At 28.0% G+C, this 23,999-nt stretch overlaps 9 protein-coding genes across 9 annotated transcripts in view; 6 read left to right on the top strand and 3 right to left on the bottom strand. All coding sequences in view use genetic code 6, as the record gives it.

Moving 5' to 3' along the window:
• Positions 1-119: 119 nt before the first annotated feature.
• SS50377_20099 (uncharacterized protein) lies at positions 120-3,425 on the top strand (the record flags this gene model as incomplete). Its single annotated transcript, XM_067904044.1, has 1 exon — positions 120-3,425. The coding sequence occupies one exon, from the start codon at positions 120-122 to the stop codon at positions 3,423-3,425; it is 3,306 nt and encodes a 1,101-aa protein (XP_067767526.1).
• An 11-nt stretch (positions 3,426-3,436) lies between these two features.
• Positions 3,437-3,769, bottom strand: SS50377_20098 (uncharacterized protein; the record flags this gene model as incomplete). The annotated part of the gene is made up of 1 exon (XM_067904043.1): positions 3,437-3,769. The coding sequence occupies one exon, from the start codon at positions 3,767-3,769 to the stop codon at positions 3,437-3,439; it is 333 nt and encodes a 110-aa protein (XP_067767525.1).
• A 52-nt stretch (positions 3,770-3,821) lies between these two features.
• SS50377_20097 (uncharacterized protein) lies at positions 3,822-6,314 on the top strand (the record flags this gene model as incomplete). Its single annotated transcript, XM_067904042.1, has 1 exon — positions 3,822-6,314. The coding sequence occupies one exon, from the start codon at positions 3,822-3,824 to the stop codon at positions 6,312-6,314; it is 2,493 nt and encodes an 830-aa protein (XP_067767524.1).
• Positions 6,315-6,348: 34 nt separating this feature from the next.
• Positions 6,349-7,794, top strand: SS50377_20096 (uncharacterized protein; the record flags this gene model as incomplete). The annotated part of the gene is made up of 1 exon (XM_067904041.1): positions 6,349-7,794. The coding sequence occupies one exon, from the start codon at positions 6,349-6,351 to the stop codon at positions 7,792-7,794; it is 1,446 nt and encodes a 481-aa protein (XP_067767523.1).
• A 33-nt stretch (positions 7,795-7,827) lies between these two features.
• On the top strand, positions 7,828-10,095 carry SS50377_20095 (Ankyrin repeat-containing protein; the record flags this gene model as incomplete). The annotated part of the gene is made up of 1 exon (XM_067904040.1): positions 7,828-10,095. The coding sequence occupies one exon, from the start codon at positions 7,828-7,830 to the stop codon at positions 10,093-10,095; it is 2,268 nt and encodes a 755-aa protein (XP_067767522.1).
• Positions 10,096-10,140: 45 nt separating this feature from the next.
• Positions 10,141-17,289, top strand: SS50377_20094 (uncharacterized protein; the record flags this gene model as incomplete). Its single annotated transcript, XM_067904039.1, has 1 exon — positions 10,141-17,289. The coding sequence occupies one exon, from the start codon at positions 10,141-10,143 to the stop codon at positions 17,287-17,289; it is 7,149 nt and encodes a 2,382-aa protein (XP_067767521.1).
• A 73-nt stretch (positions 17,290-17,362) lies between these two features.
• SS50377_20093 (uncharacterized protein) lies at positions 17,363-18,205 on the top strand (the record flags this gene model as incomplete). The annotated part of the gene is made up of 1 exon (XM_067904038.1): positions 17,363-18,205. The coding sequence occupies one exon, from the start codon at positions 17,363-17,365 to the stop codon at positions 18,203-18,205; it is 843 nt and encodes a 280-aa protein (XP_067767520.1).
• Positions 18,206-18,665: 460 nt separating this feature from the next.
• On the bottom strand, positions 18,666-20,024 carry SS50377_20092 (Alpha-tubulin; the record flags this gene model as incomplete). The annotated part of the gene is made up of 1 exon (XM_067904037.1): positions 18,666-20,024. The coding sequence occupies one exon, from the start codon at positions 20,022-20,024 to the stop codon at positions 18,666-18,668; it is 1,359 nt and encodes a 452-aa protein (XP_067767519.1).
• Positions 20,025-22,376: 2,352 nt separating this feature from the next.
• SS50377_20091 (Cysteine-rich membrane protein 2) overlaps positions 22,377-23,999 on the bottom strand; it is a gene marked incomplete at both ends in the record, with an annotated part of 2,025 nt that continues 402 nt past the window's right edge. The window contains one exon of the mRNA XM_067904036.1: positions 22,377-23,999. This exon is cut by the window's right edge and continues 402 nt beyond it. Coding sequence (XP_067767518.1) covers positions 22,377-23,999 — 1,623 coding nt within the window.

Raw genomic sequence — 23,999 nt, 5'->3', positions numbered from 1 at the left:
AAAAAGCAAAATCAGCATTTATTGAATGAAATTTTTTATATAATATAATATATAAAAATATTATAAGTATATAAATTGTAATATATTATAATATTAATTACATTTCCTAAAATTGCGGAATGTAAATATCCTAACTTACTTATTAGAAATTTCATTTAGATGGCAATATAACAGACTAAGATTTTTATATTTTTAGACCAATAACGTAGTATGGATTTTTTGGAGATTTATTTTGCTTGGATCCATCTGAAGTCGATGGTATTTCTTGTGTAGTAACTACTTCCTTAGTTTAGTCAAAGCTTTTTCAAAAGCCTATAAGCTATGAGCCAGTTTTTGATATGAATGAATTTAAATCAAACACAAAAGTAACATTTTATAAGGCTATTCCCCCACCAGGTTTTATCAGCTTAAGTTTAGTTGCAGCATAGTCTGTATATGATATTCCAGATAATTATTTTTGTATATCTCAGGATTTTATTAACTTTGAGTAAGAGAACATAGAGATCACAATTTTTAATCCTTATGGAAAGTATACAACACTATTAAAAAGTTTCTAACATCATTTTAACATTGATTCAAAAGTTCCTTCAATTAATGAAGTTGTATTAGAAGACATATCATAGCTACAAGATTTTTAAGATATTGGTAGTATTGTTTCGCTTATAAAATTAGTTGATGGCGAAGAATTATCACTGCCATTATTAAGTATCACACAGAAAAAAGAATATTTAGAGATTATAGAACCATAAGACGATGATAATGATAACATGCGTAATATTAAATGTAGGGTAGCTTAAAGTGGTATAGGAATTTAATTATCTACACATAAATGCCTTTAGTTTGAAGAGTCACATTTATTTGCTCCTGCAATTTCATATAATTTAGTTGGTATCACATCATTAACACCTCCTGCACAAAGCTAAAAGGAAGACTACTTATTTATTTTACAACCAGTTGCTCCACCTGGCTATGAATCGTTGAGTCTTATTTTATCTAATGATATATATCCGTAACACGAATACGTTACTGTTAGTAAAAAATTACTAATGTACACATCTCATTGTGATTAGGTCGGTAAAATGTATGATATAAATACAGCATCTTATATATATGACTATTAGTAGATCGATGTAGATGACTCTTTAGATTGCTTAGAAAAGACAAGAAAGTATAATGAATTGGGATAAATAGACTTGAAAACGATTTAGCTTGTCACTCCTCGGTAAAGCTATGGAGCAGTATTATTAGAAAGAGAATCAGGTTATCCTATTATTCATCCATTAGTAATGGTGATGCTAAATATAAATACTGCAGTGTCTTAAAAATCACTAGTGAAAGGAATCAGATAAGAGAAATAATTATAATTATCTACTAAAGTAGATATATAAAGTGTAGAATTGTCTTTCTTTTAATAGGAATTAAAAAAAGATAGTTATTAATAAATCTTTAACATTTATTCTCATAAAGAAATTGATTAATTCGATTTTTCGAAATAATATAATTAACCTAAATAAGAACCTCGGGCTAAAACACCAAATAGAAATACTGAAGTGGAGAAAAATGATTAGTTAAAAGTTTAATGTATTGATAATTAAATTCCTCAAGATATTCCTATAGAATGGTCTTTTATATCCAATGGACACGCATTTGATAGTGGTGCTATTTCAGAACCATAAGCTTTCGAAATAGTGTATTAAAGTGGTATTGGCAAAAATAGAACATAATTTATTAAACTTATTGCACCTTATGGATTTGCATCATTGTCTGACGTAGTTCACCATGGAGATACTCCTTTTGATAAATCTAAATATGCTTGTATAAACTCTTCTTTTGTTAATTAAATCAGAGTCAAAAGATTTTTGAATCTTAATGAAGATTGGAGTATAGTTCAACCTATATTACCATATGGAACACAGTAGTGTTAATTGTCTTAGCTTAAAGTATTTTACTTAATGAATAACATTACATCTTTTACTGATATGTATATATCTATATTGAAAGATAATGTATTTTAGGCGCATATAACATAAGAAGGACTAGCTACACAACTTATTTATTCTGGTAAAAGTGTAAAATTTGACAAATCAATTATCGAATAACGAGTTATTAATAAAAATATTTTAGAAGTCTAAGTACAGTCTGGATCACTATTAAATAAATTTAAATTTAGTAATGTTATAGATTAAGAATTTTCGTAATTTCATACATATATCTCCGAATATGACCCAAAAAAATAAGAACTAGACTTACCAGATGGATAAATTGAGAATCCTGATTAATAGGAGCCAGAAATATAATAAGAATAAATTTTGGGAAGTATGTCAAAAATCCTTGTTGCAACAAAATTTAGTGGTTAATTTAGTATTAATGGTATGTTTGCAAAAGCTAAGCGTTTGTAATTAAAAGGCTGTATTAATTAAGATTAAAAAATATACTGTTATAACATCATTTGTGAATAAGATTATATATCTCTAGGCTCAATTATAAGTGATATTGAAAATCCATCTTTAGACAATATTATTACAGTCCATAAAAGTTTCGTTAAATATGAAATAATTACCAATCCTGAATACTCACTTTCAGGATATTTTGATACTGAAGGTTTATGGGTTTATACCTAAAATGAAACTCTATTTGTTTTTGATTTTCCTTTTAAGCAAATTAAATTACCAAAACTTGTTCCAGAATTTTCTCTTCTAACCGCAAAGTAGTCAAAATTAGCAATTTATCCAGCAGATGACCTTTATGCAATCACTAATCCTCTGTATTTCTACTCTTATCTGACCTCATTTTCACATAACAATAAAATTTCGCTTTCATCTCTTCACATTCATGATTTTGGTATAAATGCCTTTGACTAGTCTATTGTGAATGATTAGTCATGTAAAAACTCTCTCCTTTATTCCATTTCTTCAATACGTTTTATATCATCCACACAAGTTTTAACAAAAAGCTTGTTTCTTCAAAGTATTAAGCCAGAGTAATTATAATAATATCAAAATTCTGCAGAGAAAATGTATGTTAAAAAGGCGAAAATTTTACTATAAATTCTTAAAATTTTACGTAGTCTGAACTACGGTTTAGATTTCATTTTTATCGGTAAAAAGGCATAGCTGGCCTTCAAGATAAACAATAAATTTGTTATTATCAGCGATAAAATACCTATTTTCGAAACTGGAGGTTTCTTTTTAGGTGAAGATGTCCAAATTCAGTTCTGTTTATCAGAAAAAGTTCTTGCAAAACTAGCTGGTAGTTATTTCCATTTATATAGTTTAGATACTTTCTAGCTTATCAATTTCGTGCTTTCTGTATATGGGTTTTCCAATTCGCATTCTAAGCATGTTTTTGATATTTTCGTTACAGGCGATCAAATATCAACTTTTGATGCAGAAGGGTCTGTCAAAATTTCTGTTAAAATTGAGTGAAGCATTATAATTCATTAAAGTGGCTGTAGATGTACCCCATGAATGAAAATCGCGTTTTCTTAGCGATTCTCCAGAGTCTAGTAAAAATCACGCTTAAAGCTATTTGTGATATTTGATAAAAACGGTGTATCCTCGTCTTAAATTGTTATTTCTTCATTTGGATAAGTTCTCTGCCACGAGTTGTTTTGTTCATAAAAAATAGTTTACAACGGCAAATCTTATGAAAATTATGGTGGACGTTGAACATCTATACAATATTCAATTAATTTCTATAGTTATGTCAATTTCGAATGCTTATCTGGATGATGCGCTATGAATCTATAAAGAGATGACTCTGAGTCCATTTTTGTATATAATTTATATATTACTATAAAATAATTGGCAAGTAGGTTAAAAATGAGCTTCTAAAATGATGATTTTACGAATACCATCATTCAAGATTAAGTAAAATATACTGAGAATTTGGTAGCTTATTTAGATAATATGGATAATTAATTAGATTAATTAAGCCATATAACAACATAATTGTGTTATAACGAAAATTAATCTGCAATAAAAAATGACAATTATGCTTAAGTAACATAGTAACTTATCTAGCTATAATAATGCGAAGGAAATATTATGTAGTTATTAATTGAACTATCTGATTAGAATAAAACTGAATTTTAATATACAGATTTATGTTAGAATATTATTAAATTGCGAGATTATTTTAATTATAATTTTCAATCAGTTTTTACAAATCTTATTTAAAAAATTGACACTAATTTATAAGATAGAACTATGACATATCTCAACTAACTTCAACTTACCTATTTTAAAATAGATCTATCAAAGTATATGATTAACAACACACTTATTCTCTAAGAATAATTTGTCTCATTCTAAACCTAACAATAAAAATAATAACATTTCTTCTCATATTAGGAAAAGTTTAATTAAAGTAAATCTGCCACTGAATGTAGTTATGTTTAAGGAATGTTATTTTTAGAGAAAATTATGTAAAGTAAATAGATATTTCCGATATTGTTATAATAATTTATTTTAATTAGATAGAATAATGTTCTAAAAGATATCAGCTAGTTTACAATATGTGATGGATTAATATTAGCTCGAAATTTATCATACATGAAAGAGTATCTTCCATTGGATTTATAATATTCTGAAAAGGAGAGAAAATAAAATTTGGCTATAGTTTAGTTTAAATAGTTTAGTTTAGCTATCGCTAAAGAATAGAATGCAAAATTATACTAAGTATCAGCATCAGATTATAATAATTAATTAAATTTAAAATTTGAAGGTATTGTGAAAGAAGATATTAAAAATAAATCAAAATATACTTATGCAAAATTATTTAAGGGTATACCAGATAATCTAATGAAATAATTTCCAAAATAAATTTATAATAATAATTAGCATCCCTTAATTATTATAATAGCTGAATTTTTATTAAACTTGATGTAATAAAAATAATAATTTATTAAGCTTTTTAGTTAAAGTGGTTTAGATATTCAATATGTTAATAGTATGGTCGAGATTTCTATTTATGAAGTTTATTATCCTTCATTTATTTATTTAAGCTCTTTTATATTTGAATTTTCCCTATCTATTTCATCTAATCATTTGTATTTGTTTTAAGGGTTAGAAATATTTCAAGAACTAAATCATCTAGCCTTTTTAATACAAAATAATGTAATAAGATAAACTGATGTCAAATTTCTGGATTCTAATAACTATATTAGTTAATATTAGGTACCGAAAAGAATACAATCACCATTAGAAATATTAGAATTTTAAATGATTTATGTTTTTACTGTACTTCAACAAGTAACAGATAGGTTATATTCTGATCTTGAAAGTTAATTATTTCCATCTAAGTATCAAGCAAATAATTCTAGTATGGTTATAGACTAAATTATTGTTGTTTTAAATAGTTTAACCTAAATTAATAAAAATGCTAAAATAATTTTACTTCTTAAATAGAAATCGAAGGCAATCGAGTATATAGATGATAAATATTAACATATTAAACCTGATAAGTTTATATTTAAAGATGATACTATAATATTTTCTTACAAATTAACCTCATTTAAACCATTGAATAAGATGGATATATACCTATATTATCTAGTAAAATTTATATTCACTGTATAAAATGGTAACTAAGCTCCAACTACTAAAATCCTATAATTACTGAATAGCCTTGGGTTTATAAATGATTTTATTAGCAACTAAACAAATGAGCTTTGCCTTGTTATATCATAATAGTTCAAAGATTACATAAAATAGGTAACATCAGATTTGATTATGGCATATAAATAAGAGATTTGGTCGCCTCCTAGATTGGCATTAGGCACTTCTACACTTATTGATTAAATAACTTATTAATTTAATAAATGGTTCCAAATGAATCTTATTTCTGATTAAGATAATAAAGAAATATAATAATAACTTGTTACATTTAAAATATAGAAAACTAACCATTAAAACTCATAAAGTATCAATGATAGCTTTGCAGATGAAAATTTACTAGATGACTCGCAATCAGAGTCCTAAGCAGCTACTGATTACTCATCGCTTTCTTAAAAATCTATTAGTGGAAAGTCAAACAGTAAACTTAAAAGCAAGAAGCTTGCAAGTACTATTTAAAAATAGCTTAAAAAATTTTTAATATACATAAATAATATTAGATCATCACATATGAATCTTAATATTGTGAGTATTGATTTGCGAGTCTAATTATAGGAAATTATGAATTAGTGTATGGAGGCTTATTCGATTTATGAGTAGTTATGCACTTTAAGCCCGGCCTTGTATCAATTTTTTGAATAAAGCATCTAAGAGGATTCGAATGAAATGAAAAAAAGTTTGGCTACTTTATTTGGCTGATTTAATTTTTATATAATATAGAAGTATTTATATTATGGAAGTAATTTCAACATTAGACTTGGATTTCCTTAAAGTAATAGATACAACGCCATTAAAACTTTCAGATAATAATTTCTTATTATAATTAGAATTTTCATTACTTATTCTATAGAATAATCCATTTTCGATTATTTCGCATTTAGATTTTAATGCTTAAATTCAATAAACAAGAGTAGTAGATTACTAGAATCAAACATTCATAATTGTTCTTACTACTAGTATGAATGTTTAGATATTTGCGTTTGATAATAAAATTTTTAAAATTGCTCCTCATCCAAGATAATCTATCTAATTAGACTTTTCAACTTATGATATCTTTGCTATTTAGTCTGGATACTTTTTAGTTTTTAATAATTCATAGTTAAATATGTTTAGCATTTAAACAGGTTAAAAATTATGTTAATTACTAGGTCTTGTTCCAAATGTTCTTTAAATTTAAAAGTATTTTTAACATTGTGAATGTGCAGTGAACATTGATTTATATACAGATTTTTTAGATGAAAATGAGGAAAAATTCGGTCAGTCTTCAATTAAAAAGTTAGCTTAGTTAAATAATGAATATATTTGTGACTACTGTAAAACACTAAACAGCAAAGATAAATTTGATATTATTAAAATATTAGGTCTATAAGACTCAGATTATTACGGAAATAATGCACTCCCGTCACTATTATCGTTATATGCTGAATATAATGTAGCTGAAACCACATAATAAAACTAATGGGGCTATAATATTATTTTAGATGTATCTTCTGATGAAAATATTGAATTGATTATTGGTGGTAATATACCTGAGATAGTCTACTATTAATTTCCGCAAATAGGAATTTCTAATTGTATAAAAACTAATACATTTATTACAGTTTATCCTGTTGATCGAATTTTGGGTCTAAAATAATCTACCTGGTTACAAGAAAGTCTATTTAATAATAATATATTTAAATCTACCATAGGGTAAAATGATTGTGATTTATTTTCAGACGATATTAATGATATAAAATTAGTATCAAAGAATAATAATAACATAACACTATAGTGTTTTTCAATGTTAACAGGTATATTTTAAATTACTATTATAACAAATACTTACAAAAAAGGTAATGTTCTAGATCTATTTACGTCAGATATAAATAATTTATCTAGTTATGAAAATAATTATATTAATTAACAGTTAAAAACAGATATTAGTTATAAGCTTCTTGTATATAATGCATATATAAATAAAGACTGTCTATTCAATGGAGTACCATAGTCATATCATACATTTTTATATACATCTAATTATATAGCTTTTATTACCAAAGATGGGGATTTAATATAGCATAAAAATAAAATAATTAAATCTCTATATATCGGCCCTGAATACTTTGGAATAGATTAGTATAATCAGAGTTTTATGATCTGGTCTAATAAAAAAATTTAAATTATTAAATTAAAGTGATATTATATACTAATTCTATATTAGTTTTTCAAAATGTCATAAATGCAACCAAGAAGATCTTTGACAGCACTATCGAAATAAAAAATAAAAAATGCACGACCTTAATCTTAATAAAATCCTAACTTTTTTGTATTTGATCCATATGCTTAAGATCTGAATGATTAATTCGGGGAATCTCCCCTTATTGTTGCTATGAAGTAAAACAATAAATTTAAATTTTTATAGTTATATCCAAAGCTTTAAACTACATCTAGAGTAAATTCATTTATGGCATAAGTTTTTCTTAATGGGGCACAATGGCATTACTCAATGAAACAACCATAATTTGCCATGGATAGAGACTCAAGTGGCAAAACATTGTTGCATTATGCAGTAGCTGGGAATATTAATCTAGCAGAAGGATATTTCAAAAATCAAATAATTTAGCGCTGTGCGGGGGTGTAAGACTCGAGAGGAACGACATCATTAATGTTGGCGGCAGCTTTAGGTCATGATAAATGTGTATAAGTGTTAAGAGATATAGAAGTCGGCATTTAAGACATGGATGGTTGTACTGCATTAATGTATGCTGCTAAATTTGGGCGTAAACGTTGTATAGAACTTCTGTTAAGGGAAGAATTTTTAATTAAAGACAAAAGAAATTTTATATTTATTGATTATTTACCAAAGGATTTTGATAGTAAGTACTTAACCAAGCTGAATAGCTTATTAACAGGCTTATTTAAAAATTATTAACCAAACTAAAAATATAATGATGAAAAAAAAGATAGTTTAATCAATCTTCCATAGTATACTTAAATTTATGTGTAGTTTAGGGATTAATTAATCCAGACATAAACTGATATATTATCCAGAATTGACGAAGGTGAAAAATTATAGACAGAAGTAATAGTCGATCCTCTAATAAGGTTAGATTTTATATTCAATGAATATTTAAAGACTAATTGTTTTCCTGGATTTTCTTTACAAATAGTAGACTTTATTGACTAGTATAATAATATTCTAAATTAACATATTTAAATTAATAAACAATTTGCAAGCTAATTGATACATGAGATTTAGCAATTTGTCTAGTAACTATTTGATAGTCTTTATAGTTGGAAATCAAAGCTATTACAATTATATAAATTAAATATTGATAAGATTCATTTAGTATTACTTTACAAGCAAAATGATTTACATGAAGATTTTGATATTATTTTTAAAAAATTATAAAACCAGGAAACTGAAATGAATAAATAATTATAAAACTGTATCAAACTATTTAACTAATTGGCGTTTGAGGATTTGAATTTTACTAAGAAAAAAGAAGAATGCATTAAAATTACATATGATTTCTAATAGTTTGGGGATATCTTATATGAAGATTTAAAAAATAAATTTTAGTCATCATTAGATCTTTAACACGAGGCCCTCAATACTAAAACGAATTGTATGGTAGAAAATATATTAAACATATATAAAATGGAAATATAAGGATAAATAGATAAATTAACTAAAGATATCTAAGATAAAATGATGCTAAAAATAGATGAATCTGTACTTATTAAATTAAATTAATCTATAAAGAAATAAGATGCATTTGCTATATCTTCGATTGTTGATATTCCACAAATAAAAAATCACTTAAACTGTCTTAAAGTTATGTTCTAAAACACACAAAAAATAATACCATATAATATGTATATATGCATCTATAATACAGCATAGTAATTTATTACAAAAGAAGATGGGTTGCTTTAATTTATATCTTAACATAATATTCTTCCCATTTTAGGTGTGATTCCAAGCTTCTTATTTGTTGAAGATTATTTTAAAGTTTATCATTAATAATATTAATTTAGTGTATAGTAATTTATATAAGGGATGATTAATGAGCTGGTATCTTAATGGTCACCATAAGTAGAGAAATCGTTCATATTATGTTTATAGAAATACTTCATTTAAAATAGACCAGATAATGTTCCAAAGATCTCAAGTAATAGATATGGCACACTGAAAAAATAAAAAATAAATATTATGGATTCGTTGTTAGAAAATATAGAGCTCACATTTTCATATTTTTATTTATCGATAATAGGATAGATTTGTAAATGCGAACTAGTTTTTTACGAAAAAATAAATAATATAAAAGCAAATGAATTAACTGATGATGATTAATATGTAGGGACGTATAAAATATTTCAGCCTATTAGGGGTAAAACTTATAATTGTATTGCACCTGGTTGGATGTATATGGATTAAAGAAATAATATAGATATTCTAGTTGAACCATTATTTGAATGCATTAATGATATTTGATTCTTTTATATAATATTATAATAACTTTCTATTTTTCACTTCTTGATGCTTCAAAGACATACTTTAGCTTTACACAAAAACAGAAAGCTTAAACCCTTAGAAATTTTAGATCAGTTGGAAAAATAATCCAGTTCAGTTTCTTAAAAACTTTCAATATTGCCTGATGTAGGATTTTCTTTATTTCACCAGACTCTTACATATTGGACAGATAGAACACCATATTTTCCACTATTATGTTTATAATAAGAGTCAGAAACTTAGTATCTGCTCTTAGAACAAGTATTACTTTTAAAAGATGAAATACTTTTAAAAATTTAAAATATTATTCAATCGTTATTTACAAATGATGATAATCCGGAGCTAACATTTGACGCATATCATGCTATTTGTCAACTTTTGCCTGATTTAGTTAGAGATATTGGAGAAGATTAACTAATTCATAAAATAACCTAGTTACTTAGGCTGGATTTAATTTGTGAAAATATGGAACTTTACTATTGTGCTATGTAGTGTTTAATTTAGTGTATTTAATTTACAAAATTTGAAGATAATAGCTATTTTATATTTTTTGAGTTCATGCTTACACAGAAATTAAATAAAAATGATGTACAGCAATATCTTATAGCTGATGTCTTAGCATATACGATACGAAGAGGATATTTACTAGATTATTCTTAGTTTAAAGCTGATTCTCTATTCCTTTGTAAAGTTCTTATTTTAGCTATACGCAGACCAACAGGTACTTTGCATTCCAAATGGTAGATATTTTTATCTAATGTTTTATTTTAGGAAGATCCATAATAGATATCTCTGTTTTTACATTATGCTGTTAATTCTGGGTTTTAAGAACAGTCTATGATTGATATAATGTATTAAATTACTGAAAACTATAGTTCTGAAAATATTTATAATACAGTACTTAATATTTTAATTTACTCAGAGTTTACTTAGTAAATGCTTGATTTATAATATTTTTAGAAAAATCATGACATTATGGCATTCAGCTATTATAATATTAGTAAATCAGCCTTTAAATTAATACCTTTGGCTATAATAAATGAGATATCTTCGAATTACCTTTATACTATTTAATTTTTTGAGTTATTATAAAAATAAATTAATACAATGTAAATTAATCAAAAACAATAATTATTTGCGTAAATAACTAAGGCTCCAGAAAATAGTAATAAATATATTGCAATTATTATTGCTTCTTATTATCTAGATTAGTAAATACCCTCAGAATTTGTTAATTAATGCTTGAGATCTATTAGTACTAACGAAGATGAATCTCAATTAGAACTACTATTTATTGCTACATAAAACATTTAGATAACGTAAGAAACCTTTTAAGATATTTAAAAAACAAATATTTTATCTATCATAGATTTTGATAATATTATTAGTTAATTTATAAGCTTACTAAATAATAATGACCCTACATAGTTTACAATAGCCGCATAGGTCATCGAAAATAACCTAACGACATAAGATGATCTCAATCATATAATTAAATTATTAAATGATTAACAGATTCTCGAAGCTGTTATAGAAAAATTAACTTCCAAATACACTAGAATCCGAGCTAAAATGATAGATATAATTTCTAAAATTTATCCTTGCTAAATATTTTAACTGTTTAAAAATATTTTTAACACACAAGATATGTTATTATTCAAAGATATTCAGGTAAAGATTTAAATAGCAGTAAAATAGAACTAATTTGATCATATATAACGCTATTTATTAATTGGTATGTCATATGGATTTATATTCTAGAGAAATGGAATTATTCAATAAAATATTTCATAATTGCTTCAAGTTTTGTATTCATAATATAAAAATGATATGATATAAGTAATTTCTTGGTCAAAACTTCCACAAATTCTCATTGATAATAAAATAAATTTTGAAACTATTGATCTTGAAGAATTCGAGAACAAATAACAATTAAGCAACTAAAACTAATCTATATATAAAGAATTCCACGATGAACGTATTATTAATCATGTAAGTAAAGAAAAATAGGCCCTTATTACACTCAACACAGAATTAGTACAAACCTAAGACTAAAATATCATTGCAAACTTCAGCGTGTCCTTAAAAACATCGAAAATCCAAATTTTCACAGAAAATTATTAAAAATTCGGAATAAAGTTTGCTTCATAATTTTAAGTAAATGCATACCTATCTCTAAACATATAACAAGTTAGGAAAAATCTTTAACTATCATTTTGGAGCAAGTCAACAAAATTTTTGTTCATAGGGCCTTAATTGATCATATAAAGCATATTAACACAATTTATAGCACAACTTTTAAACGATGACATCATTAATATTCATCATTTATAATTTATTATGTATGCAATATTAGCATCCCCAGATACAATTTATATAGAAAATCTAATATTCATAGCATAATTTGCAGCTGTTGAACCAGTTCTCCCAGAAATTATTTTTGCTTGTTGTGTCATAACAAAAAATCCACTTCCTTTCCACTTAGCTAGGTTAATCAATTTACAAACATGTGGAGATCAACTTTTATAAACTTTTTTTGGTGGATCAGATCAAGAGTATTCTAGCAATTAAGTCAATAATAACTATGCAGATTTTAACGAGTTTTATAAAATCTGCACTATTTTATAGAAAGGTGAGTAGGAATTTGATTATGGTGGAAAAGTAGTAATTGGAAAACTTTAAGAGCAAAATTGTAAGTAGATAATTATGTCTTTGCTAATTTCACGGGCTACTCGTAGTTCTAAAAGCCAGAGTATCACAGGCGTCGGATAAGCATGTGTTGGCAAAGTCGGAAAGGAATATATACGTAAACGCCGTGTTTAATAATTCGTCATCGAAAAATTGTAAAAGGGTGACTAGCATATATTTTTTAATGGATAGTTATTAGCCGTCTTTAAAAATTTGTTTGGTTGCTTGGATTTATACAATTTCATCGTATAAAATGATAATAATAAAATAATTTAATTGCTTGAAAACATTAACCTAAGGAAAATTCACTCGTTTTTAAGAACTTACTCAGCAATTAGATAATCAACCTCATCGATTGAGGTAGACTGTTGCATTTTAAAGCTTATGTACAGTATTATTTTATATTGTGAGAATAGGCTGAAAGTAGAAATCGAGGAATTGGCACTAAATAGTTTAAAAGAGTGCCTTAATTTTGCTATAACTGGGTCTTGTAACATAATATTGTTTACTATTTTTGAAATTTAAGAAGATAATTTGTTCTAATAAATAAAATTAAATGAATAATATCCTGATTTAGAGATGTTAAATGTATTTATACATCATTTAATAACATAGTAACAAGGTAAATAATCTGTCGAATATTTAATGTAAAATATTATCCCATATTATAACTAATTAAAACAGTTCGTATAATTTAATATTAATTTTTTGCTTCCTTTAATTTAAGGATATTATAATTATTCTACTTAAATATTTAACTATTTAGAATAATTTGAGATAAATGACTTAGTTATGAGTAAACTTGTATATAAAGTTAATGCTGAGATTAAAAAGGCATCCTCTATTACAGAATAATAGGCAAAGCATTTAATTTAATTAATTAATATTGTTCCACCAAATGATAGCATTATATCAGGACTTTTAGTTATTCATAAGAATTTTTAAACTAAGGGAGATATAGTTTCAAGAATTGCTTAATACCTATCTATTAATATCAGCGTTAATTTTTTAGATATTGTTACACCATTTGTAAATTTATCTAGTTTTTATGGAGAGATATTTATATAATATTATAAAAGTACTTAAAATAATATTTATTTAATATTAAATTAACTAGTTACTATTTAACCTAATATTAATATTGATATTTTAGAAGAGTTAGTTTATAATGATGTACTATTATAAAAAATTTTCTTCAATTATTGCATTACTATTTAGCTTTATTAAAATGTATAGATTATGTTAATAATAGAAAAATGCTCTTGTCATTAATTTTATACTAATTTAATAAATTTTATTTCTACTCATCTGTAAAGTAATTTTTAGAATAATCATAAACTTACTAATTGCTTAGTTTTATTAAAAGCCATTAATAAAGATTTAATAAATGAGTAGGATGTAAAAATTGGATTGGATCTACTGAATACTTGTAATATGTCAACAGAAAAGAAAATGATTTCGTATTTAGAGCATCTTGTAATTATTCTTTCTACTGAATAGTAGCTTTTTACTGTAGGATTTTATGGAACTAAATTTATGACAGAAATACTTGTCCCGTTGACTCTTAATTATGTTATCAGTAATAAAGTTACTAAATTTTCTACTATTAAATAGTTCTTTGGTTTTATAGCGAAAGCTTCTGAAATTACATAATATTTTACTTTAATTAATTGTGTTGCTGATTACCTTATCTCAAATAAAAATAATCAACTTGCAAATATATTGCTTTCTATTATATAAGTATTTCGATTCTCAGACAAATATTAATTTAACTTAACCAATCTGAACGAATTAGAAAGAAAATATTATGACTTTACTAAAGAGTAATTGTATCTCTTTATACATTCTGTTTAAGATAAAATTGTACTACTTTTAGGGTTTTCGTCTGGTTAGACGAATCTTTTATAAATATTATCTTCGAGCTAATATGATATTAATATTTTTTAATGTTTAATTAGTATTATCTCGACTTTACCAAAGTAATAGATATTTTAAAAGTTAAGTTAAATTTAATCTATTTTGCTGAAAAATGTTGTTTAAAAAGAAATTGAAGTTAGAAGCTTAGCTGTAGAAAGCCTAAAAATCATAGTTAAGTATTGTGGTGTTTCTTCATTAGAATATTCTATTAATTTACTGCTGTAACATTATATTAATGATGTATTTAAAGTATTTTATATGACGAATACTATTTATGACCTTGTTCAACAACTTTGTATATATAGTCAAGAAGATTTGTAGCTAGCTAAATATGAATAAACAAAACCTAGTCTTGAAGTTTAATTTAAAGATAGATTTAATTTTGCTAAGTCATAAAAACAAAAAAATACAATAATCGTAAGAAATATATTAACTGAAAAAGCAATAGCTTTAATTATTTAGTCTATTGAAACAAATTTATTTTCATCGGCTTAGACTTTGCTTAACTCTGAGTTATTTTTCAGATTTGTTAAGTTAGACAATGTTTATAAGTTAATATAACTTCTTATCTCAACCGTTACTTATTCAAACAACTAAGGCCTACTATTACAGAAAATTATATTTCCCCTTATATTAAAGGCAATTAATTACAAAAATATTTATGTATAAATGATTGAAGCCATTATTAGAGGGTTATAATAAAATTCATCTGTTGAAACAGATGAAATATTAGATTTAGTCTAATATTTAAACGATGATACGAAATGTTCATATTGCTTATAAAAACCATAGTCAATTTAGTCATTTAGGAATAGATAGAATGAAATTTTAACAAATAGCAGCTTGACAACGTAGGAAAAAGTAGTACAATATAGAAATGCGCACTAATTATTAGATACTGATTAAGTAGCCGTTAATAGAGTCAAATTGGCATAAGTTAATAATATAAGTTATGATATTAACATGTGTATTTTTATATCTGTATCACTTATAGTTCATCATATAAATATTAGAGATAATTCTATTACTGACAATGAGAATAAACTCTTATTATCTTATTTGTAATATGATAGTATTACTTTAGCTCAAGAAAAGAAATAAACAAACAATTACATTTTAGATAATGAAGAACACCTTTAATATGTATTATCTATCTTAGATTTAGCTATATATTCTAATAGCGATAAGGTACTAAGCATTGTATATTAAATTATCATTGGTATGGATAAACACCTCAAAATTAGTAATAGAAATTTACCATTATCAAATTAGTTTATTACATAATCTATTAACTAATTGAATTTCATTACTGAACTAAATATTTAAAAAAATATATATGAATTTTTGATAAAATTTGTATTACGATAAGATAATTTAAGTGTTCAAATAAAGGATAAAATTTTGAAAGCTGCAATAATTTAAACAAAAATTTAAGAAAATAATTTATATGAACCATTTCAAATAGTGGATTATTTTATTTAAACGTATATGGCTGACTTCACGGTATCTTTAATTGAAGCTTGTGACTTCTATTTAAATTTTTCGATATTTAAATTAGCAAACCAAAGAAGTACATAAATCAGAAATATTTTATCTGTTCTTCTTTTTAATTACATGATATTTTTAATGCAGAAAGAAAATTAGGTGTAAAATAAATTAAAAGGACTCATAAAACTTACTGTAGAAGCTGAAAATATGGATACCAAGATAATGGCCTTAAATATTATTAAAATGATGTTAACTACATCATTATTTGATGCATAATTTTAAAATTAATAAATAGCATTTGTAGCAATGATATAAGGAGCCAGCGGAGTGGTGTCTAATGACCTGCGTTAATTAATAGCCGAAACATTTTTGTTATTGTTAACAAAATATAAAGATCTTAGTATATTCAATTAAATGTTTACATAATCTGCTAATTTCTATTTTGCAGTTGCAGAATTACTATGGAGGTCATTATCTTTACAAAAATTGACATATTTTAACTATGTCAATTTTTAAATAAAAGACGTAGAAATTGTATCGCTATAAAAAGAACAGAAGCTAATTCTTAACTTTTTAGAATCTAGAAAAAATATAATTATTAATTAACTTGGCTCAAGTCAACTTAACATTATAGCAAGTATCCACCTAGCATAATATATGTCTATTAAGATAAATTATTTAGAATTAATACAGGTAGAAAATTCTTATATCTAAGAGGCAGTAATTAAATACTGCACTAATAAGCAAATCTTAGATTGGGAGTTTATTGATTTTATTACTCAACATGAAATAGATGGCACATCGAACTACTTTAAGAGCATCACTCTTTAATGTGACGATTTGCCTAAATTAATATTAGCAATAAGTAAACTTCCAGAAATTATATTATTAGATTCTATTACCAACTCGTTTAGCATTTTGAGGAATTAAGACGAAAATAAAGTTCTTGAATTTGGAGCTTATTATTTTAAAGTTATATTAAAATTTTCAGAGTAAAATAAATAGTTTGCATTTGATCAAGTCAAATAAATATTATCAGCAGATGAAATCTATGATTGGCTTCTTACAGAAGCCTACAAATGATTTTAATTATTCAAATTCTAATATTAAGTATTATGTATTTACTAGTATATATATTTTTCACTTCACTTCAGGAATGTCTTCTTTCTCATCTTAATAAGACTCTGAAAGCAGCTATCACGTATCTCCTGCTCGCAAATCCAAATAGCTCACTGATATAAAATAGCATGCAAAATAAGATGATGTTTTCAGACTGATTCCCATCATAGAAAAAGGTGATGATTAAGCTGAAATTTTTTCAAAGCGCACAAAATCGATATGTGCAGTTTTTACGTATCATTTTCATTCTATTAAAACAGATATTCCCGAACCAGAAGTTTTCTAAGAACTATAGAATTTCGATCAAAAAGAACTTCTAGATGCGTGCCTCCGTATGCTAAATCCTCAGTAATCTGCCACATTATTTGTGTAATCGTCTTTATAACCCCTCCTTGATGTATTCCTTCCTCACTTCACTCCATCTATTCTCCCAATTCTCCTCCCTCCAACTTAAGCCGTTTTAACTTTTTTGAATTTGATAGAAATCATTCCGCCTCAAATTATGGCAGAATCAGATTATTTCATAGACTCTGGCATAGGTGTCGCCGTAGGTTATATTGCTGGTTTTGATCAGCGAATTACAGGTATTGAGATAACCGAAAAAGCAAAATAAATACTTATGAACCTCAAGAATTCTTATGCAAAAATGCTTGAAAACGCAAAGAAAACAGGTATAGATTTTGTTGATGCTGATGGTGAGGCATTAGAAGTTGGTGGTGCAAAGGAGCGTAAATAGGCTCCTACGATTCCTGAAATGAACAATAGAGGAAGGGCTGCACTAGCAGCTAGAGTACTTGAATCTTAATGCAAAGATAAGAATATCACATTACTAGAGTAACTCCACAAACAGAAAAAAGAAGGAATGAGGAAGTTGAAATGAATAAATTAAATAATATTTGTTTTATATTTGTTCTCATTTATGTAGTATTATATTATGGAATGGTTTCAGAGACTTCTATCATTTCTTTAGTTGAAATTCTATGACACATTTATTTAAAGATTTTGCTTCTAAAGTTATATTTTTATTATAATTAAGAATATATTGTTCATTATAATGACTATCATCAGTAAATAAACATCAAAGTTTATTTATTAGTCAGCCCAATAAAAGTATATTGACTTCTTAGTTATTCCACGATTGAAATTGGTACCTTAATACAAAGTAGATAATCATCAACCTTGCTTGATAGTTTGATACAAATCAAACTGTAACTTATTTCATATCATATATATAATTGATAAGAAGTATTGTACATCTCGCTATTCTCTAAGGTATTTATAAAGTGCACACTATTATTAAAAAAGTTAAGAGAAAATTATAAATAAAAAGAAGTGATCGATCAGTAGTCTTCTTCACCACCTTCGCCTTCACCGTCAGCAACGGTATCCTGGCCGATTTCTTCATAATCCTTCTCGAGAGATGCGAGATCTTCACGGGCTTCAGAGAATTCACCTTCTTCCATACCTTCACCAACATACCAATGTACGAAAGCACGCTTTGCATACATGAGGTCAAAGTTATGATCCGTTCTGGACCAGACTTCGGCAATAGCAGTAGAGTTGGAGATCATGAGGACAGCACGCTGAACCTTGGCAAGATCACCACCAGGGATAACGGTGGGTGGCTGATAGTTGATACCAACCTTGAAACCAGTAGGGCACCAGTCAACAAACTGGATGGTACGCTTGGTCTTGATGACGGCAATAGCAGCGTTGACATCCTTGGGAACGACGTCACCTCTGTACATCATGCAGCATGCCATGTACTTACCATGTCTGGGATCGCACTTAACCATCATGTTTGCGGGCTCGAAAACAGAGTTGGTGATTTCAGCAACGGTGAGCTTCTCGTGATAAGCCTTCTCGGAAGAAACGAGGGGAGCATAAGAGCAGAATGGGAAATGGACACGAGGATAAGGTACTAAGTTGGTCTAGAACTCAGTAAGATCAACGTTGAGGGCACCGTCAAAACGGAGAGAAGCAGTCATACCAGAGATCATCTGGGCAACGATTCTGTTGATGTTGGTATAGGTGCAACGCTCGATGTCGAGGTTACGATGGCAGATATCATACATGGCTTCGTTATCAATCATGAAGGCACAGTCGGAGTGTTCAAGCATGCAATGGGCAGCGAGAACAGTGTTGTAAGGTTCAACTACTGAGACGGCAATGGAGAGAGAAGGATAAATGACGAACTCGAGCTTGGTTTTGCGACCATAATCAACAGAGAGTCTCTCTAAGATGAGAGAGCCGAGACCAGAACCAGTACCACCACCGAAAGAGTGGTGGAGCATGAAGCCCTGGAGACCGGAACAGTCGTCAGCGAGCTTTCTGAGTCTGTCGAGGACGAGGTCGACGACTTCCTTACCAACGGTGTAGTGACCACGGGCATAGTTGTTAGCTGCGTCTTCCTTACCGGAGATGAGCTACTCAGGGTGATAGATCTGTCTATAAGCACCGGCACGAACTTCGTCTACGACGGTGGGCTCGAGATCGATGTAAACGCAACGGGGTACGTGCTTACCAGCACCAGTCTCAGAGAAGAAGGTGTTGAAAGAGTCTTCGGCGACACCGATGGACTTGTCAGAAGGCATCTAGCCGTCCTGGTGGATACCGTGTTCAAGGCAGAAGAGTTCCCAGCAGGAGTTACCCATTTGGACACCAGCTTAACCGCAGTGGAGATTGATTACTTCCCTCATTGAAGGAAGGGAATTTTTGGATTTTGCGCCTAAATTTGCGCAACGGGAAGTAGGAATACTATACGATAATACTAATTATTTTGTATTAAAAATCTAGAAAAACTTCAGTATTATATCGAATATAAACAGGGGCAAGCCAAAACTCAAGTCAAACCCCACTCCACTAAGAAAGTGCGGATTTTCCGACCAGGCTAGAGCCTTAATATATTGTGCATACGTATTTGTAAAACAGACGGAAAGCGTACTTTATGATTTCCTTACACAATAGAATATGGATCATAAAATTAACATATGATCTAGGAAGACTTACGGCTAACATGATGTATTAGTGTAGAAAAAATCGTATCATATCGGCCGGCATTGCATCCAGGCTCTGCCAGAACTATTAGTAATAAATATTATAGTGTTCCATAATAGCAACTGTATAGTAGCATTGCTAGCATTTATATCCAATGTGTATTATCTGGTATAATCATTACCTGCTATCAGGCAGACTTATATATGTGTATTGATAAATAGATTTTCCATACATAAATGAAATTGAAAGAAATAGAATCTTTGGCTACCAAGCCTAGCCTTGGTATTTCAGGTATTTAAGGTACGGCCTTAATATATTTTAAATTCATAATAGACCTTTGGACGTGCATGGTAGTTTCTTTAGATTCTATCACATGCACAAATCTCACTGAGCACATATTCGATGTACATCATAACAAGTTCAACACCTCCAACTTGCTTCCATTATATGTGTGGAATCAGCTAACTATAATCGGACCTAGCGCATAAATATGAATACCTGGGCTTGAAAATTCATTAATCACGATTCAGATATCGATGGAAACAATGATTCATCTTTAATAGCTCTAATGAGATAAGGTATTGAATAATTAAATTGGAATGAACGTAGATGGACCCGATAATATAATTATGTATAATAAATAAGCTATCTTATCAAATTAATCAAAAATACCCTTTTTATTATTACAAACAGGGGTTTAAATGTAATATATATATTATATAGCTAAATATCCAATCGAAATTAATAAACGATATATATAGAGGGAAAATAAGATTGTATATATTGTATTGCCGTATCCTCACAGTTTGCATTCTGTATTCCTATGATTATATATAATGAGTGATATTCAAGTCAAAATAGTACTTGTATGACTAAACATTAATAGACCTTTAGTTCTAAAAATCCACTCTCTACTTTTATCGTATTACATATAAAATTACTATGACACGCTTCTGTGGTAAGTATAAACTATAATCATATAATTTACCAAATAATTTACTAGCTATATAATCGTTTCTATAAAAATCTAGAATACCTATCTTTATATGAAACATATGTTGGATAGTACGTGATTTGTGGTTCCCTGTTAATATATGAAATCCCAGTAATACTAGAAATTTAATCTGTGTTCTTATTACAATCAGGCAGGATCACCATTGTAGTGTAATTGCATAATTAACTTTATCTGTTGCACCCATAGTAACTATAAAAATATTGACCATATCATGTTATGTCAGTGCTTTTTTCATGCATAGTTTAATTATAAACATGGATGCATATATTTTGTACGCTATTGGCAACTTAATATATTAACATCTCTATTGTAAAATAAATCAAAAATAAAGTTATATAGAGGATTACTAATAAATATAGATTATTGATTGACTTGAATATACATAGATGACTTCGAATACATTCTGATATGTAATAATTGTTACTTGTATTTAAATTACGTCATGTAAAATCAAAACCAGTGACAAAAAATCTGTAATACTCCGTATTTTGTATACGTATAAAAAATTTTAACAATTTCGGTGCCCTTATTTTTGTTTGTGGGTCAATTTATCGTAATAAATTTACAAGGTTAATGATAATCGCAACTGAAAATTTAGAAAATTCATGTAAAAGTATTTCAAATTAGAGTAAACCTTCTACCGTTTATATAAGCCAAACATGTGAGATCTCCAGAAAATTATACGACGCAACAGTAATATCAAATATTACGTAATCGTATTTATTTCGCGTGAAGTACTTAAAACTAATTCGGTCTTAAAAACCTATTTTATAAAGAGAGCTATACAAAACTAACTACTATTTAAAAAAATGAGTTAAATATGAAAATTAATAGGAATTAAGTTTGTTTAATAGATATTTAGCCAAATTTGTATTACAGAAGAATATATAAATATATGATCCGTCTATTTATGTTAAATTCTATATTTATCATGTATATATTATTATGTAATATTAAATAATATTAATCTCAATTAATACTCAATATGAAAACAACTTTTCACGTAGATACTGGTATTTAAACAAATGCAATAAATTATTCAGATAAATATGTTCCTATTATCTACCATATCCTAGCGCTTACTGCGGTTACATTTTTTAAACCAAAAAACTCCAAATACTACTATTATAGCTGCAAGTACCAGGCCAAAGAGGATACTTAATATATCTCCAGTTCCAATTACTGCATTCTTAAGATTTATGCAATGAACGACGGTTCCGTCAATTGCTTTGATAAACCCTTCATGGCATTCTTCACAATCCACCCCATGGTTTTGCTTCAAACACTAGCAAATGCTATTCTAACACTTTCCCATTCCAGAGCATTAACCTATTTCCATCTGGCAGCTTGGACTGCCGCAAACACCAGCTACCTCTATGAATCCCGGTATGCATTGCTGGCAATCGCTGCCAATGTAACCAAAGTGGCATCGGCAAAAACCTTTTTCACAAATGCCCCTTCCATTACAGTGACTCTACGTTCCACAACTCGGAGATATACATTTTTCGTCCAAAATAAAAGCCCCCTCTACGCATGATGCGCAGTTCTATTCAGTATTGAGATTATTATTACAAACACACTATCCATTTAACCCACACACGCCTTATTCATTGCAAAATGCGCTTACTCCATTAATAATCTCGCAGTTTGGTATACATTTACTATCTCTAAACAACATTTTTTGATCAGCACAAATACAACCAAACGTGTTATTCTACTTCAAAATGCATAGCGTGGAGTTGATATTCTGGCATTCTTAGCAAGTCGATTATAAACACCGTTATTGTTACCTAGAATATCGGAATCCGATTTTACAGTCGCATGCGAAGGACCCAAACTCTTCAACACACTCATAGTCAGTACTGATAGCCTTACAGTTTGTTAGGCATGCGTTTTCTAGGCATTTTGTCCTATCACTGCTCACAAGTTACCCTATTTAACATGGTACACACTCGAATGTTTTAAAATCTACAAGTTCACAAATCGCATTTCCAGAGCAACTTCCACAATTATTTGGAACACATTTTTTGTTGAAGTATGATGATCCAGGCTGGCATTAAGTACAGCCTAATTCGTTTCCCTCATTATTTTGGCTACAAACCTGTTATTTATCGAAACAAGACTGGCATATCAGTGTGTTAAGGCAGATCGAGGTTGAACTTATTTATGAGCTGAAAGAGCAGGAACAAGCAAATTTAGCACCAGACACCGTAAATGCACACTCGCCGTTAGTTTTAATACAATCTTAGTCGCTAGAACATTCTGCAGGAAAACAAGTTCCGAAGCGGGATCGGAAAGACAGTTTGCATACTATGCAATTAGCTGGGTTGGAAGCTGAGCACTAGATACAGTTTTCTTTCGCTGAACAAGAATCACTAGCAATACACTGACCATTGGCGAGCTAGCTTCCAACATCACATTGCAAACAGGTATTGTTTGAGCAGGAAACACATACGGGTGATATTTTGGTACACTGCTCGCTAATCTCACAGGTAACACCAGTATTACTAGCTACTTACCCCTCAAGACACTTCACACAGTCAGATATTGTACAAATAGAATTTTACATGGCACAGCCAGCGCATAATTTGGCATTTAAGCACCCAAGCTTATCTTTCGTTGAAGGCATGTTATCTGGGCAATTAACGCAAGCTAACGATAA

This window comes from Spironucleus salmonicida, chromosome 1 (genome assembly GCF_000497125.1).
Source record: "Spironucleus salmonicida strain ATCC 50377 chromosome 1, whole genome shotgun sequence".
Lineage (NCBI taxonomy): Eukaryota > Fornicata > Diplomonadida > Hexamitidae > Spironucleus > Spironucleus salmonicida.
The sequence above is the reverse complement of the archived record's forward strand: the minus strand, read 5'-3'. Positions and strand labels throughout refer to the sequence as shown.